Source organism: Silurus aristotelis (assembly GCF_946808225.1).
Source record: "Silurus aristotelis genome assembly, chromosome: 28".
NCBI lineage: Eukaryota > Metazoa > Chordata > Actinopteri > Siluriformes > Siluridae > Silurus > Silurus aristotelis.
In genome coordinates, this window is record NC_139601.1 from 10247267 (window position 1) to 10265695 (window position 18429).

General features: G+C 36.5%; 1 protein-coding gene and 3 long non-coding RNA genes across 4 annotated transcripts; 2 read left to right on the forward strand and 2 right to left on the reverse strand.

Moving 5' to 3' along the window:
* The first annotated feature begins 488 nt into the window (after positions 1 to 488).
* LOC310722336 lies at positions 489 to 2767 on the forward strand. Its single transcript, XR_014532334.1, has 2 exons — positions 489 to 2576; positions 2615 to 2767. It is a non-coding gene; the product is annotated as an uncharacterized lncRNA (long non-coding RNA).
* A 271-nt stretch (positions 2768 to 3038) lies between these two features.
* On the reverse strand, positions 3039 to 12253 carry wnt7aa (wingless-type MMTV integration site family, member 7Aa). The gene is made up of 4 exons (XM_083534259.1): positions 12044 to 12253; positions 11227 to 11453; positions 7151 to 7422; positions 3039 to 4058 (listed from the first exon to the last, which is right to left on the reverse strand). Exons 1-4 carry the CDS (start codon positions 12112 to 12114, stop codon positions 3579 to 3581), a joined length of 1050 nt encoding a protein of 349 aa, XP_083390385.1. The 5' UTR covers positions 12115 to 12253; the 3' UTR covers positions 3039 to 3578.
* On the forward strand, positions 12064 to 14085 carry LOC310722051. The gene is made up of 2 exons (XR_014532279.1): positions 12064 to 12198; positions 12252 to 14085. It is a non-coding gene; the product is annotated as an uncharacterized lncRNA (long non-coding RNA).
* LOC310722040 lies at positions 13791 to 16944 on the reverse strand. The gene is made up of 2 exons (XR_014532269.1): positions 16793 to 16944; positions 13791 to 14649 (listed from the first exon to the last, which is right to left on the reverse strand). It is a non-coding gene; the product is annotated as an uncharacterized lncRNA (long non-coding RNA).
* Between the last annotated feature and the right edge of the window lie 1485 nt (positions 16945 to 18429).

Consider the following 18429-nt stretch of genomic DNA (forward strand, 5'->3'; position numbering starts at 1 on the left):
CAAACTGAGACAGGTAAACAAGCATAAATTAAATGTGCCTGTGGGATTCCAGGTGTGTACATGTGGGATAAAATGTGACATTGGTCATGTTAGGAGAAAAAGAACTCCCAATGTGATTGTTAAATGTTTGACAATTCTATGATTGTTGTATATGAGAAAATATGGCAAGAACATTTATATATACAATTTGAGTATTGTTGGCACAAGATGTATTGTATAGACAGGAGGAAACATCTATTTTGTGTTTATAACCTGTCCAGAAACTCCTGAAACTCTCTTCAGTTATGGTGATCAGTGATCCAAGTTCTTCCAAAAAAGTTAGATTCTACAATCCTTTCAAACATATATAAGCAAAGATTACATTTTACCTTTAGACAGTCCAGATTAGAAAGAAACAGCATTTGGATGAAGACCTAATAAACAAATGCCTTAATTAATGCATAAATCCACCGGTGGGACCGGTTATTCATTGTGTAAGGCATGTGAGATGGATGGGGCTGGACGTGGAGTCTGTCTCCACATAATTGTTTTTCTAACACTTCCAGCTACAAGTGTTAAGGTCTCCAAAAGGTTTGCCATTCAGAATGTCACAAACAAGATCAGTCAAAGCCAAAATGAGAGGGCCCCAAGTAGCTTTTTCAAAACAAGATATTGTGATTCAGCTCATGGTGTGCAAGAGCTGATGCCGAGGTTGTTTGGCCAGCTGCCTTTTCAGACCGGTCATCTATTGAGATGCTTTGGCTGATTCTTAAAGAAAGTGTTTTGCACCAATTATTCAAGGGCAATGCTAAGATCTGTTCGAACTCTCAGTTTAAAATTCCTCTTGACATCATCTTTCAAAATTGAAAAGCTCTCTCTCCTTCACCCTCCTGTCTGCTCCTAGGGAAGAGAAAGGAGGTTTGGAATGGACAAAATAAATAGCATCCCAAAGTTAGCTGGATTTTGCTTAACATTTCGCTAACGTGCAGGAGCACTTCTCAGGGAGACTGGGCAGCATTTTTGGGGGGCCAGGAGCGTTGTTGTGACGACGGCACTGAGGAATGAATGAAGCAGATGTCAGTGTAATCCATCACCCCATTACCCCCCATCACCCCCCCCCTTTTTATCCACCTCCCCTTTTTACCCAGTGCTGGGACACCCTCCACACTGCTGCTCATCAATTAAAGCTTCTGCACAAGCCCTACCATTAACACGCCAACACTTTCCTCAGTTCCTTCCCTGCCCCGCAATCATCCTCAGTGTTAAAGCCGTCAAAGTCAGTGGCCAACCATAACTTAGCAGCAACAAATGTTCTGTGGCTGATGACTTGTTACCGCCTAGGTAATTTGAGGGATTGTCATGCCATTGATGACTCTTTTTTTTTTTTTTTTTTTTTTTTTTTTTTAAGTCGTTTTTTTCTGGTTTAGAAAAATTCAAGATTATAATTTATTTAATTTCTTATGGAGCCTCAAATAACAAACAGAAATAGACATTTAAAAAAATATTATGATTATATTGTTTTATTGTCAAATTATACATAAACTATTTTGATTTGTTCTGTTTCTGAGTAGGGTAAAAGAAAACTAGTAGAAGCTCTTGAAATTGCTGAGGTGACTTTTATTAAGCCTGTTCAAAGCACAACATTTTATTTATTTTTTTTGTTAAATCAGTTATAACAGTATAAGCATGCAGAATGACCCGCTTGGCAAAACACTGCTTGAATTTATTGCCCATTATTAGAAAGAGGACCAAATGCATTCCATGTAGCATTATCTCCAATTCAGCTGATATCTGGTTAAAACTCATTCCATTTTTTTTATTAAGTACCAGTGTTGCCCATTTTTAGTTTATATTATTGACTTTACTTACAGGAATGCTGTTAACAAGTTGCTGCTATTAAATGTTTATACAAAAACAGGAAAACAGGAATGTTGTCTTTATTCAATCAAATAATGTTTTGTAATTACTTATTTTAATTATCTAATTATGCCATTTGTTTTTGACTCTTAAACAGTTAACACCAAAGCAGTGGTCAATGTACCATGACATCATCATGAACTCTATTCAGTTTCTATCTAAGATTTCCTTAACTGTGGAGGTCAGGGAAATTGTGAAGCAGGACAGTTTATAACAAAATAAATAAAACACTCATATAAAAATAATCTCTTGCAAAATATATTCTGTTAACTGCTGTTAACTCAGCACATGAACAACATATTTAGGTAACCACATTCACACATGGTATTCAAAAGCACTAGTTTCAACAGAAATTATACAGATTCCAAGATGAGGCCTTGGGGGGGAACTAGCAGCAAAATTTGAAAGACATAATAAAGACATAACATATAATTTAGTATACATATATATATATAGCAAGAACAGTTTCAGTGACCTCAGCATTCCGTATCAGTAGCAAGTGGAGGCATCTCCTGGGTGCAAGCTATCCTGTTCCAAAATGAATTAATCGTTATCTTGGCTTCAGTGCCAACTAAAAAGACAAGAGCCAAGGGAGAAATGTGTGTGAGCTCATGGGAAGGCTATGTGTCAGGTAGCATGTACAGGTTCTTTATTATTTCAGCTCAATATTATTAATATTTGTGAAAAAACGGTTACTCAAAGCCTAATTTATTTATAGTGAAACTTTAAATTTAGGCACTGTTTAGCAAGCATTGTTCAAAAATGTTTCTGAGAGTTAACAGTATTGAAATACTTAATTCATTTTAGGAGAAGTTAGCTTTCAAGTGAGATGCACATTTCCAGTGTAAATTGCTATATATATATATATATATATATATATATATATATATATATATATATATATATATATATATATATATATATATATATATATATATATGGAATGTATTGGATGGAATTGTACTACAAATATACAAATATTTTAGCACAGGTAATATCACTAACAACATGATGCTCACATTGGGTACTGTAAAAAATGACAGTTGAGAACAAAGTGGGATCAAAGTGTTAAAGCTGGTTAAGTTGCTTCCACCACAGTAACACATTGTTACACAGTAAAAAAAAAGAAATTAAAATCACATGAAAATCAGTAGTTTTATTATTAAATAAATTAATATTAGCTTTTCTTTCTCTAAATAAAATGTTAAATATCATTCTTATCATGTCCATATACAGTATGCTTTCATGATGTCCAGCAAAATCAAATATCCAGTTTAATATAAGCTCACTGAAAAGTTTTTTTCCAGTTTTTCCAACCTGTAGAACAGAATAATCAAAGACACCATTCATATATTCCTTCTATCCTGGGCTTCAGGAGCATTTTACTCCACTGTTTAGAAAGCTCTAGGCATCCACTGGTACCAACCACCAAATCATTCCACTGAGCTTTGAAACAAAGCGGAATAAGTCGCCCACACATCCTCTCCTCCAGGTGAATAATATGATCATGTTGACCATAGAGACCCCTTGGAGCACCTTGTTCCAAAGTTTATCCATTCTAAATACTCTGGATCCATATCACCCTACACAGGAAGCCTCTAACTGCAATTAGAGGTATTCATAGACGTTTAGTAATTCACGTTCAGAGGTCCTCTGTTACATACAGATAAATAAGCAATGTTTTATTTGCATGTGTATACCTCTGTCCTTTCACTGCATGTGTTGCATTTGACATAACAGCACCACAGGAACTTGCAGTTGCATTGCCATACACGTGAGTATTGGTGTGTATTATAGCCTCGTCCACAGCACATCAAGTCGCAGCTGTTGGGCTGCAGTGCTGTTTTATTGCAGATCCTGCCCTGAGTGCCCACACTGCCTGTCACTGGGTCTGGCTCACAGTAATTGGGCGACTTCTCAATGTACACCAAGTCAGTGTCCATAGGCTTGCGGTACGAATAGGGCTTTTTGATCTTCAGGAATGTGGGTTGTTTATTTCGGCTAGCTCGAACCGGCTCCACGTGCACGGCTTGATAGTACTTATCCTTGAGGATGTAGCCAAGCTGACGGAACTTGGGAAGTGTTGTCCAGCAAGTCTTGGTTGTACATGAGCCAGAAACTCCATGACACTTGCACTCTAAGCGCATGTTCTTTTCTAGGATCTGGAGTGGAAAAACAAAGATTGTTCAGTACCCTGAGGGATTTTACAGGACCCTGAGTTTTTATTCAGAGGTCTATAATTTTAGTCTAAGATAATTATGAGAGTAAGTGCTTTGATGATTCATAGACTGATCCGGTTAGTCTATCTGGTGACAGATTGATGCCTGAAGTGATTTAATACAAACATTACAATTTCCTAAGCTGAGGTTTAAAAACTGTATCTAAAATAATTGTTAGAATTTCGAATGCAACTTTTTCTCATTTTCTCTCTATTAAAGATTTCTTATATTTTTAGTAAAAAAAAAATCTTTAAACTGAAACAAGATTGTTGAATTTCTTACATGTAGCATTTGTGCCTACAGTGATGGTTTTAGAGCATATTTCTGGAATAGTTAAACAGGTTGAGACAAAGGTTTTTTTTTTTTTAAAACATTCCAATTCAAGAATGCGAGGATTGTTAAACTTGCTGTGCCAGAGCCTGATCCACCTCATGCCTGCCCGCCTGCACAGCAAGGCTGGAAAACAGCCTGTGTGTCGACAGGTTCCCTCTGTCAAATTTTAACAAGTCTTTTCATTTGTGTACAAAACATCTGACACAAATTGTTTCACCAAGCTAAGTAGGAGATGCCGTCTGTAAAATCTCTCTCTTGTATAAGCAGTAGGGTGGAATCAGGGGTGCATATGATATAAACACAGCCTGAACGACAATCTGTAACTTCTACAACTGTCTGCCTGTGTGTAGTGTACACAGATAAAGCTCAAGAGTCAAGTTTCAGGTTTGCCTGGGAGTTTCACTTCATTCTAACTGGCCTTGTATCCTGAGCCCAACAGGTGAGTTTAACAGGTGAGGGTGGGGAGCCAGGAATAACAATATGTCTTTTATGTGCTGAAACATAGTAATGGTTTTACTTCAACTGCAAATGAGGATTGCAAATCCAGAAAAAATGTATATGTGTGTAAAAGAGAGCCTGTTTAGTTATGGAAGAATCTGTTAATGATTGGCATCAGTGAATAGCTTTTTCAAGGCAGTGTAGTCTTTGGTGTGGTTAGCAAATGCTACCTCTCTCGTTCCTCTAAGTAATGATGCTGTTTTCCCATTTCTGGCAAAAGCCTCCCCTAGCGTTTTAATTATTATTCCATTCTCAATGCCTGTCTACCTCATAGACTTTGTGGAGTCTTCCTGACAATTGTCTGCTCTTTGGGATGTGTATCAGGCTTAGTGTGGTCGTACTGCTGATTCCTGATAAACATCCCACTCAAAAAGTTTATTGAAGTGAAATCACTGTCTTTGAGAAGCTGAGATCTTTTTAACAACAATGTGAAGTGTCTTTCCCAAGACTACAATAGAAGATACCATCTTTTGCATGGCATGATGACTGTTCTTAAATCATATTCATACTGTCACCATCATTTTGAAAATGAGTTCCCATTGGTTTTTTAATACAATTTTATGTCAGTATCAAATTCGAGAAATCAGCAAAAGAGATTACCAAAGACATTTTATTCATAAAGGACAGAGTACATTGGAGAACGTTATGACCTCATCCTGCCTTGATGATCTGTCCAGAGTGCTGAAACAGTCCACACTCAAACTCTTTACAAATATATTAACAAAGTTGTTATAACAACATTATTGCAGGGGAACTAAAGGAATCTGTTTGTGGTATTTAATGTATTTCCAATTAGTTATAGTTTAGTCTGAACTTTTATTCATCAAGACTAATCATGTGACTATTTCAGTAAGACATTATGCTTAGTCCAATGATTCATATACATATATATATAAAAAAAAATTTTGTAACTTTTAGTAACATTGCTTTGTATGTGAAGACCACAAAAATGCCTCGAATAAAAGCTTAGTTTCATCTCTTGGAACACAAGTGATGAGATTAAGTGATTATTCACATTAAAGTGCATCACTGCTTTTCCAATTAAAAGCCATTGCTTCTTTTCTTTATAAAAAAAGCTTTTTATTTTGACTGTCACCAGTTTTTTTTTTATTATTTTTTTTTTTTTTATACATGCTGGGAATAATAAATACAGCAGCTACTGGTGCTTTAAAATCAGCAAAAATAAATGCATATTTATGTATGCACATGTTAGACAGACCTTCATTTAATGATAACACTTTTTTAAAACAATTTTAATAATGCTTATTTTTAAGCATTACATAGTATTAAAAAAAAATGGAACTTCTACAATTAAATTCAAGATTTAAGATTAGCATTTAGTGAGGTTTTCCCTGGTGCAAATAAGCATCCCAGGCAACTTCAGAAATGTCTTATAAGGTTAAAGTCACTTGCAGAGGAATTCTGAACCACCATTGCAGAAGATTTGTAATTTTCTTCCTGTAGGTTCGCACTGGCTTTTAACAGGGTTTTAATCAGGAGACTGATTTAGTCCATGCACATCATTCATTAGGAGTTTATGCAACTATTTCTGTATTTCCTTTATTTAAAATATTATATTTTTTCATTTAAATTTAAATTAAAATTTTATATTTTTAAAAGAAATTTATCAAAAGTTCATTTGATACAATAGTTTTGATTATTTTGAGCGGTGTCAATGATTCTGGGGTGATATATTAACTGCTGGATACATTTGATATGATAACATTTTGTGAAAGTCATGATCAGTGTTTTTTTATCATATGTATGCAACAATAAAGTTAATATTGCAAGATGTTTGAAAATTTATCAAACAATATTTATGGTAGTATATTGAAACACTATATCACTATTTGACCTTTATCTATATATATAAAGCTCAAATACCACTGACTGACTCACTCACTCATCACGAAATCTCAAAAACCACTGAACGGATTGCAATGAAATTTCGAACATACCTTCCTCTTGGGTCTTAGGTGCTCACTAAGAAAGGGTTTTGAAAAATTCGTCCTGGATCGGGGCTAACTCGCGAAAAACGCGATTTCTCACGCATTGTAAACTCTTCGAAATAACATTACAGATCCTAATAAAACTTAGTACATTGTTTCTTATTACTTATCTTCCGTAGTGAAGCACGGGTACTTTCCGCTAGTTTATACATAATTTTAAACCAGAGTGCATGCTTTTTATACTATTATACATACCTTACGCCCCACTTCATTGTTATGGAGGTTCATTAGAGTCCTGGCATTTTGTTTTATTTCCCGTGCATCCACAAACATCTTGGAAAAGCTCAGGCCATAGTGGATGTCAGCTGAGCAGCCACCCCACTTCCAGCCCTCTTCCTGGTTGTAGAAACCTTGCTTCTCTTTATCGCAACCACAGCCATTCAGGGTTCCCTGGGTGCAGGCGGCAGTGATAGCATGGGCAACCCCAGCAGCAATAATAGCATAGGTGAAAGCTGCCTCTTTGCTCCCTGCAAAAAGAGAACATTTACAAATAAGAATCACCGCCAATGGGATCTGCAGTGTCAGGCCAGATCAAGCCTATGCACATGTTTGAAATAGTTCAACCTTCAACAGTAATATGTACAGGTTTTGCCAAGTCCTACTTATCTATCATTCTGTCTTTGCACTTCTACTTCATTAAATGGGGTGGGTGCTCTGGACAAATATCAGACGTGCCGAAAATAGCTAATAGGTGGATGACACATAACTTGTGATTATGCAAGTTAACAATAGTATTATAATGAATGGTAGGCAACACAGGCAATTCAGGGTTTTATTTGACATGAAATAATTATCCTTCTGTTGTCAGGGTGAAAAAAAAAAACATTAAGACAAATAACTGTATGATTGTGCTATGATGACCACTCCAGTAAAGGAAGGAATAGCCTGCCTTTTTCATGAACAGGGTTTATTTAAGAGACAATAGAGTAGTAGAGATTGGGGGCACACAGTACGTTTGGACTCTTTCCCAGCTTCCGTCAGAAAAAGGGATCCACCCAGCGGAGGTGAGTCCCCCAGGCATGCAGAATCTTTTCTGGCAAGAAGACTCAGATAATTGATTGCCACTGCTAAGCAGGGCACTTCCAGGTTAAGAGTATTATTCACTTATGAAGCCACAGAAATGTAACAAAGAACTTTGAAAAGGCACAAATCAAAGCACTATTAGGTATGTGTTGCAATACACCATGACTAGTTGTTTTGACTCAAACGCTTAAAGATTTCTCTTAAACCTTTCATTTCATTTCTTAAGACTGGCTAACAATGCGTCTAACAGGAAGACTGACATGTGACCTATGAGCCAACCTCCACTCATCATGGTGAATTCCAACAGTCTCTTTCAGGGTTGTGTTCATTCGAATCAATGGAAGTTTGCAATGACAGTCTTTTTTGTTATGCATAACAGTAACTTAAATTAAAGTCTTAAAGTTTCATTATGACATTATGACTGAGTTTAAATCTTTCCAGGTCTGTTCTAGAAGCAGAAGAAATTCAGATACAGTTTCAGTTTAAACATGACTATACACAACAATAAGATTCTTGAGAAATTCATAAGCAAATAACCACTTGCCATTCTTTTAAGATCTATCGATCAGTACTGAGTTACCTGAAACGTACAAATCATCATTTGGATTAATGAATCATCAACTGTTGACTCTTCTAGAAATCATTTACACACCTTTAGCTAAGAAATCTGTTCCCTTCAAGTAGGCTGAATGTTTAAAAATGTCTCACATTTTATATTCTGTACTAGTAAGCATACCTTATTGATATGGAATTTTTTTATATTTATTTAAAAGTTACTGTTGGCCAATAACAGTCTTATTCATCTACGAATGAGTGCAGAACATTCTCAGTACTTTCTCAGGGCCTCCAGACTAACACTTACATTGGTATGTGTTGACCTGCAGTTGATAAACATCTTGGAGCAGTGCCCAAACAATTTAAGAAAGACTTGTTTGGAGCATCAATTATATGGAGATTTTTATGAGTTGCTTGGGCTTAATGCCAAGAGAAAAAGAGACGAATTCAATAGAAAGATTAGCACATACTGAAGATTTCACAAAAGCAAAGTTCTTAAACCACTTGTCCATAGTGAAATAGTCTTTTTTATTAAGTATATTACTTGGGCTGTGTTTACTTAAATCACGATAATCTGCACACAAACTCAACTGATAAGAAAGCCATAAAACATGTGTGTTATGACATGGGTTTCATTTCATTACAGCAGTCTGAATCAGTGGCTCAGAATGATCCTGTGTGAGATGTCTCTTGCCAAAACTGTAAATGCAAGAGGTTAATTTCTAAACCTCACACAATGTACTTGTCTGGGCTTGAGACAATGCTGGTGGGGGAAAACTATTTTTCAAACATGCCGGAGGGTACTTAAGTGTGAGAAAGGGGGATGGTGAGGGTTCCACTTGAAAAACACAAGATAAAACAAATATAAATTATGCAGTTTTGTGTTCCAGAAATCTGCTCTATTCCCATCGGTATGTTTGGTAACGGGACCCCTTTTAAAAATGTAAAGTAATCGAGTTTTATAAAGTAATGCTGTGACACACTCATAAAAGTGGAATCCTCCATTTTGATGCCAAGACCAGAGCATATGGTACCAGGCCCTGAACATGAGCAAGCATTACTTCACCTCCTTCTGAACTGTCTTATGAGGATTAACCACCGCTCTACATCTATTGGAGTTTGGCTACTGCAAGTGCTGCTGCAGGCCTGGCCACTAAAACCAGTCTTCTTAGAACATTTTTCTTCTTTCTTTTATCTTGGCTATTGAAATGTTGAACAAAATAAGTGTGGGCAAAATTAACAACTGGGAATACAACCACTATTGAAATTAAGATAATGCCTGGTCACTCTGTATCATTTACAGCCAAAAATGGTGCTCAGATAAAGCAAATCCATGCCTTCTATATCAAATGATATAATCAGCAACCAAAACAAAGAACCTGTCAGCCATGAACGTGTGCCGCTCAAGATTGAGAAGGATTGAGGGAAATTTTTGGGTAATGCATGAGCTTGCAGCAAACCTATCTTTTTTTCTTCACTTTTTTCTCAAGTCACTCATCTTTGATGCCAAGGGAAGAAATACAGCTTCACCTTCAGCGATGGATACAAGTCTCTACACATCATTGCACAGTCTCAACAACCCAATTTTAATGCTGCAAGGTGAGAGGAAATAGAAGAAATTACATTAAATGTGATCTCTGGATTTATTTCCAGGGTAGGTCAGACATTTGAGCATCAGGATTCCCTACGGCCATTTTTAACAGACAAATGGGCCACTAATCTGCCTCCTTTTTCCCACCAGCAAAAAAAGGGTATGACACTAAAGCAATGTCCTTCACATAACCATTCATCAAGTGTCAGAGGTTCAATAGCACTAAAGAAGCCCTAAATAGGCTTGGGTTTGCCCCTAGAAAATATATTGTGTTACCCCAAGATAAAAAAAACTTTCTACCGGCTAGTTTTGTTTTGTTTATCTGTGCTGACATGTGATTAAATTTCCTTATATTCCTCAATACTGTACTTTTTGTCTGTTCGTTTACACTTTGTAACTTATACCCGTGGAAAAAGTGAAAACCCAACCAGCAAATCATTAAAATCTCCAGATAAGGCAGGATGACTTAAAAAAGACTTCTTTTGAGAAGCAGGGTCGTTAGAGAAGCAGTAAATTCACCCACGTTGATACTTGCTGTGTGAATGGAACGGAAGCATGTTTGACATAACATTACAGGAGGGCACTAAATACAAAATACTACAAGCGAATCCACAGAAATGCACCCACTGACAAACCACTTCCAGTTAAACAGTGTTATTTGGAAAGCTAAATGAGGAAAATTCTACGCCAGTAATTCATTAAGAACTAAATAAATGTTATGTTTTCCTTTCAGAGTTCTGAACTACTGAAAACAGTTTAGAGAGCGTAGAAAAAAATCCCATAATCTTTATCTCTTAAGGTGTATAACAATTTATGTGCAGAATTTAAAATGGGTGCAGTGTTACAAAAAGGAAACTTTATAAACAGGCCTTTGAGCTAATTCATCACTGTATTTAATGAACTGAAACGCTGCAATTCTGGATAGTAACTATTAATTTCTATTTTATTTATTACGTCATCTCTTAAAACTTAATTGACACAACTTTGAGATGAAATTTGTTAATCCTAGCTCTGTGTTCAGAATCCTGCACGACAATTGCTTAGAGATATAGGATATTTCTTCTACTTTTTTACGGATTCAGTAAATGGCTGTTTAACATACCCACTTTCAATTCTTTTCCAAAGACGGTCCTCTCTCCGAGAGCAGAGCAGTTCCAGCGACCATGGCGGAACTGGAATTGACACTCGTTGATCCCCATCTGAGCTCCTTCTCCGATCACAATGATCGCGTCTGGTCGGCTCTGACAGATTGTCCGCTGACGGGGGGCAAGACCTGGGATTTTATTGCAGATGATGCTCGCTCCCAGCGCCACCACGGAGGAGAAACCGCTGTGAGGGTACAAAAGAATGAATCAGTTCAACAAATAAAGGCACGCTACCAAGTCATGTTTAATGAAATACCACGCCAATCGTTGGACTTTTTTTGGACGCACTCGCCAGTGCAAAGTGCAAACCGGGACATTTAGAAAAGACCATCAAGGATGCGTTCGATATGTTGCGTGATTCTCTTTCCCTCCTGGGTGAGGTTCTTTCACTAACAATAACACTAAGAGAATTAGTGCAGCATGGGCGCAACGTGGAATCTGAAGTATGCATCATGGATTTAGATGTTTATTATCAGTCAGTGTTATTACCCAAATAACTCACGAGTAATAATCGGTGGTGTAAAACACGCCAAGAAATTACATCAACACACATAGTCTATAAATACTTTAATATTATTTGGATAGGGAGATTTCATTTGGCCTATAATGAACCGTGAGATCGAACCAATCCATCAGAAACAAATTAAAGCACAGAAGTTCACCGTTTTGTCATTCGGCTTCATTGCAATGAATGTGTATTTAATAAATAGTGCTTATTTTGGATTTAACAAGGCAAACGCAAGTTGGTAAACGCGCTGTAAACGTATTACTTACCCGATTTTCAGATAAATAATCCCCAGACAGAGGAAAATGTGAAAAATCCAGCGGCGCGTTTTCCTGCTCATTGTGCCCTTTGCTTTAGTTAGGTACTGACTCTGTGTGTGTGTGTGTGTGTGTGTGTGTGTGTGTGTGTGTGTGTGTGTGTGTGTGTGTGTGTGTGTGTGTGTGTGTGTGTGTGCGCGCGCGCTCGCGTGTGTGTAAGGTCCCTGCTTTAGCGGGGATGCAATGCTCCGTCGCGCACCTGAGCTGAGATCCTTCTGATCTCCGAGAGCTACTTTAGAAAAAAAAAGAAAAAAGTTGAAAATAATAAGACTAAATCATTTCTCGTAGTTGTTTCCGGAGGTCCTTCGATCACGTAAGGCATGTCAAGGCGGAATTTACACGGAGCTCATCTCCAGAGGAACTGCTTTATCCGCTGCGTTCCGGTACGCAAAGCGCCGCGAGGCTGAAACACTTGGGTTTTGCTCAACTGCCTGGGAATGTGGAGCTCCGTCCCGAGTGAGCTTTCGCGGACCTGCCCTTACCTGGCGCTGTGTTCGGGACGCAGTCTAATTTAGCTGTCATTTACAAGCATCGATTTCAGCAGGTGCGGAAACGCGTGAATAGGTCGGAGATTTCTTTTTCCAGTGTGCGGTGTTTGCCTCGCCTGATGGGGGGTTAATCCGAGCAGTAGCTCGAGCTTCTTTAACAGAGCTTTTTATCTCTTTTGACTGCACCCGTTCGCTCCTCCCATGAGAGAGGGTTTTGATTCTCTCCTCGGTGCCCCTCTGCACCCCCTGCACCACTCATCCTTTTATTAAAGATGCTTCTTTAGCCTACGTAAAGGCTCTAAAGGAAAATCATACTATTCTAAAACTTTTACAAAAATAGTTGAATAAAAAAAAAAAAACATCATAAGAATTATAGGTCAGAAAGTATTTATAATCATTTTAGTAAGTAGTTTTAATAATTTCTTATAAAGTGCTGAAATGTCAGGCGCATCATTTGGGATTAAACTATTGAGGGATTTCTTGTGACAACTTTCTGCCCATCCAACTATGCCTTATTATTAATTTAACACAATTTAGTTTCAAATAAATGATTTTATTTTATTTTACTTTTCAAGGCACCAACCGTGCAGTGAAAAACATTCTCATTCTACCTTTTGCATATGACGACCAAGTTCTAGTTTCCTGCCAAACGCAACACAAATGACAAGAGCACTGGATGTGAAAAGAAGCTTTCTGCAATAAAGCACTAAATGCCGGTAACATGATTGCTTTCACACTAACAGTACTTTGTCAGCACAACGATTTAAGGTGTTGAAATTTTAGATTTTTATCTGCAACTCATCATCTGGCTCAGTTTTATTTAAGCTTCTGTCTGGATAAAATGACTTGACATCTGTAAATGTGGTGGTGGATCCACCAATTACTTTTCTTCTCATAAATGTGTAATTGTTAATAAACCAATATTTGTTAGGGGAAATCCAAGTAACCCAAAGGATCTCACGGGTGAAATCTCATATTTGTGGTAATAAACGTTATCAGTATCACACTTGACACGTCGCTTGGTTTATAAATATTTTAACAAATAAACAAGTGTGGCAGATGATGACACGGGACACTCAAACACTAACTAGTCCATTGCAATATTGTATAAATTAAGTCTTTAAATGACAAACTGGTTCTGTCGTTGGGATTAAAAATTAAAGAGCGCCATCTATCGGTTGAAAGCTGGAAACAAAAAATGCACTAGCGAGTACATGATAATTACAAAATCATTTAATCATATACACATTGGCTATAACAGAGCAAGATAAAACAGGAGGATTTCTGAACACTACAGCACCAACACTGCACTAATATTTTTAAACACGTACTGAAATCTTAAGAAAAAATAAAAGCTACATATTGTACATCACAGATTTATCTTTTAAAAAGGAATTACATATTTACACCATTATCTGATAAATGTTTGTTATATTTGTGTGCTCCAATAATTTTTTATTAAAGCATGATTCACCAAAAACAAATTTAATAAAATAAATGAAAACATTACAGGTTCTTGACTATTTGACTGATTTATTGAATAATTCACAAAAGCTAGCACTTACACAATCACAATAATAGAATAATCTCTTAAAAATACATTTAGGACTTGGTATTAAACAATTTTAAGATATAGTGTGACTGTAACTCTGCCCCTCAGGGAAGGCAATAGATTGTATAGTTATCTTCCAGACAGGATAAAATCACTATCCCACAACTATACAAACTACTACCTCACACTGTGGAAGCAGAATCTTTTAACATCCAAGAACATCACAATCCAAGTTTGTCAGTGAATTAGGCCTTATTTTGCCCTATTATCTTATGATACTGCATATTCCAAACAGCCCCAACACATGCTGGTAGACATTGAAGCTGCTTTATTTTCACCCTGAGAAAGACAGTAGGCTGTATAGTTATCTCCCAGTGTGGGTGTCACCCTAAAACTACACAACCTACTACCTCATCCCACAGTGCAAACACCATCTTCGGAAAACATTCATCAGCTTCTATGAAGTTTGTTCAGGAGAAGTACTTTTTTTCTGTACATGGATATCCAAAAGACTGTACCTAGAGAAGACAGAAGGAGAAGGAAGTAAAAGTTGTTTGATTTATAGAGCCCACAATAAGGAATATACTAGCTATGCAGGCTCTATTAGCCAAGAAAATGTTTATCTTCTTTGAAAACAAAGGAGAGAACGAAAAAAAAAAAAAAGATAAAACCAATAAAATAAGGTAAAACTAGGCAGACACCCAAATGTTTTATCCAAAGGTTTGCATGATCTAATCCAATAGCCTGAGTGATTAAGCAAAACATAGAATCTGGCAAAGACTGCTGACTGCCTTTCAGCACAAGGAAGCAGTGTTATCTTTCTTAGATGGACAAATTACAAATTAAATGTTAAGGTTAATTGCTGATTCTTCCCACTTTTTCCATTTGTGATGCATTAGTGAATATGCATCAATATTTGATAGGCATGTCCTTGTTAAACACAATCATTTTAAATTTTTTTGGTTTTCTTAATAATAATTTTTGAGAGCGTTAATAGACCGTTGTTGACTAAAATGTATTAAGCGTTTATTCAAATAAAAAAACTTCAAATACAGAATGCAAGAGTCACTAACAGCAGTTTCTTTGTTAAAAAAAAGTAATGCTGGCTGAAAAAAAAAAAAAAGCCAGAAATAACCACGAATGTGACTTTGGCTATTTCACTGCTGTATAATATAAAACAATTAATTCACCAAGGATGAAATCCAAAGACTTTCTGTTTAGAAATCTCTCCATAAATATTAAAGCACTAGCTTAAGTAACCAATAAATGACATCACTTGGCACAGAGGAAAGCTAGTTGCCACGGTAAGATGTGTCCAACTCCTGGCTGTCCTGAATCTCCTCTGTTCTTGCAGGGTATTCATCTTTAAAAGGCCAACGAAAGGCCACTGATCCGAAGTCTTTCTAAAAAAGCTTGCCAAAAAGAGACCTGCTGATGCATCCAATGCCTCAGAGTGCATCACTGGATTAGTTCACTGCCCTTTTCTTCCTTAATAAAAGTGATGCATTGTTTAACTGACGTCAACATTTCAAGAGAAATTTAGTTTTTACCTCTTTTCCTATTGATTAAATCAAGCCATTAAAAACAGATTGTACCATTCAAAATAATGCATATTGAATATATTTCACAAGAAGAAAACAGCTGGGGGTTTTTTTTCAGTCATTTAGAAAACTACAAAATTCCTAATATTCTTTAAGGATATTCTCAGACCACCAATTTGATGTATGAGCAATCATCTTATAAAGCTGACCATAAAACATGTTAGGGTAGAAAATTGGGGAAATATATAAGGCTGTCATTTCATTTTTTTGGACAGACAAATAGATGGTTTCTAAAACGGTTTCCTTTTTACTAATATTTTCTAACACTCTTCAGGTTGGACTGCATTAAAAGTTGCATATTTTATAGATTAGGAAAAAATAAGATCCAGAAAAAAATCTAATAAGCAGTAATTCCTAGAAGCTGGGAGACAAAAGTTAATTAAACTACATCCAGGTAGGATGCTGAAATTAGAAGCAGCAGTAAAAGCAGTGTGTGTGTGTGTGTGTGTGTGTTATTGTGGTTATCTGTATAATTCCCACTTTTCTTTTAGCTGCTCTAACAAGCTGAGGACTCGATACACGTAACCATATCACACATACAGAATGTTTCATTTTCAGTTACATCACGTTTCATTAATGTGAAAAAGTCGCGTCACGTCTTGTGAACACGCGAACAGAAACGAGGTCATTCTGGCGGGTGAAAGTCTCCCAACTCCGTGACTCAAAATTCCCTCCTCGTCTGAGAAGAAAAAAATGGCGGTTTGCAAATGCATGCAGTGCAGTTAGCGCGCTAGGAAACGTGAACAACCCTGAATCCATTAGCTGTCGTTTAGGATACAACAACGGATTACGACACGAAACATCTGGCTAAAATGAGCTACATGAATTAATCCAGAACACGGAGTTGAGAGGATCGTGTAAGGAGGAAGTGTGTTACATTCCAGCCTCGCTAACAGCATCACATAAAACTCACACCCACGTTAGCACGCTAGCGCGTATCACAGAATCAAGTGAACACAATGACTAGACAAGCAGTCTACTTTTATCAAATTCACTCGCGCGAACACGCACTTAATACGCTACATTCGATAGAGTTCATATTGTTTCGCGTCACACATACCTCCAGCGAGACCATGCTCAGCCGCTGGTCGCAACGGAGCAGGTTAGTGTCTGCTTTAGCATCGGCTAGTGAATGTAAAGCGATCTGATTGGTCCAACGCCGGAACTGTGACCCGGAAGTGTGGCGATTCGGTCTGATTTCCTTTATGCTCAGATCTTCTTACTGGGGAGTGATATCGAAGAAATTAATTGCTCTCTTATCTTGTATATGATAAATCATATAGTTTGGTTAATAATAATAATAATAATAATAATAATAATAATAAAAAAGACGCTAAGCATTATTCTTTTCTTCAACATACGAAATATCTACATACGAGAGAAATCCGTACTGACGCCATGTCAATTTTTCTTTCTGGGACACCATGAGGCACCGAAATTCTAAGTTTCTTAACAGTAACAATCTCAGGGAGGCAGTTCATGAGTGGGCCAGGAACATTTACGTACCACCTCAAAAACAGATTTATAGACGTCTATATAAGCTATATAAATATTAGGCTCATTATTCAAAAGTGTGCAGGTTTTCTCGATATACAAGTAGATATTTATGAGACCCTTGAGTTTTTTTCATTGCCAGAATACAGACCCAAGTTGTTATTATTTGTGAAGATTCGATTCAACACATTAAATTCCAGCGACCAGTTAGTCTAATAATGTTTAGACAGGACTGTGATTAAACGATATTGCAGTCAGCCGCTAGAGGGCGTGAACGACACGTTGGTTTTACTTTTAAAAGTAAAAGTCCACAACCTCAAGGCTCGTTTACATTTTGATAATGTGAGAAAACACAGTAGACAATGGATATTTTGAGACAAAACCTAATAGCAAGTTCTATAGTAAAACTATTAAAAGTTTTTTTTTTTATCCATTTTTACAAAGGTAGATTATTTATGGACTTTGCTAAGCACCTGCTTTTTTTTTTTTTTTTATCACATTGGGATTTCATTTAAACCAGCTTTATCTTGTCCACATTGCTGGTTTATAACAATCCAGTTCTCAGTCATGTTTACATCGCTGACTCCCTCTGTCTCATCCACATTAGCCCCATACTTCTGGTTGCTTTCTGCCTTGCTCGTTGTTAGCTTAGTAAACTAGCCTAGGAAGCCAGGAAATTATACACCAGTGGTAGATTGAAAAAGCTGGTCAATGACAAGAAATAGGTTGATGGGCCTATTTCAATGAGAAGAAAAAATATTGATAGTCAACAAATAGATTGTAAAAAAAGTAACAAGTCTGGTTTAAAAATGTAACAAATAGGAAGTACAGGTATTTGTGTAAAAAATTTAATGTGTGAAAATAAAAAGTTGTAAAGAAAAATAGAGAAAAAAAAAAAAAGTGAAGTAAAGTACTGATACCAGAAAAATCTACAGTGACAAAGTATTTGTATTTCCCAAGTTTGGGATCTGCTCACGATTCAAAACCTACAAGCTCTTAAATCAAGCATGGTTAATATAGTTTTATGATATATATATATATATATATATATATATATATATATATATATATATATATATATATATATATATATATATATATATAAAAGAAAGTTTAAGTCTTTTCCTGCATGTCATTAAAAGTAACCAAAAACGTTAACTGGGTAGGTTTAATGCCCCCTCAAGTTAAAAAAAAAAAAAAAAA

Bases quoted from the DNA above. Each gene is read 5' to 3' on its own strand.
- wnt7aa (XM_083534259.1), bottom strand. From the start codon at position 12,114: ATGAGCAGGAAAACGCGCCGCTGGATTTTTCACATTTTCCTCTGTCTG. The intron at 7,423-11,226 runs GTATGTTAAACA...CTCTTTTTGCAG, and splicing joins TGGAAAAGAATTGAAAGTGG to GGAGCAAAGAGGCAGCTTTC. The intron at 4,059-7,150 runs GTATGTATAATA...TTTCCACTCCAG, and splicing joins ACAATGAAGTGGGGCGTAAG to ATCCTAGAAAAGAACATGCG.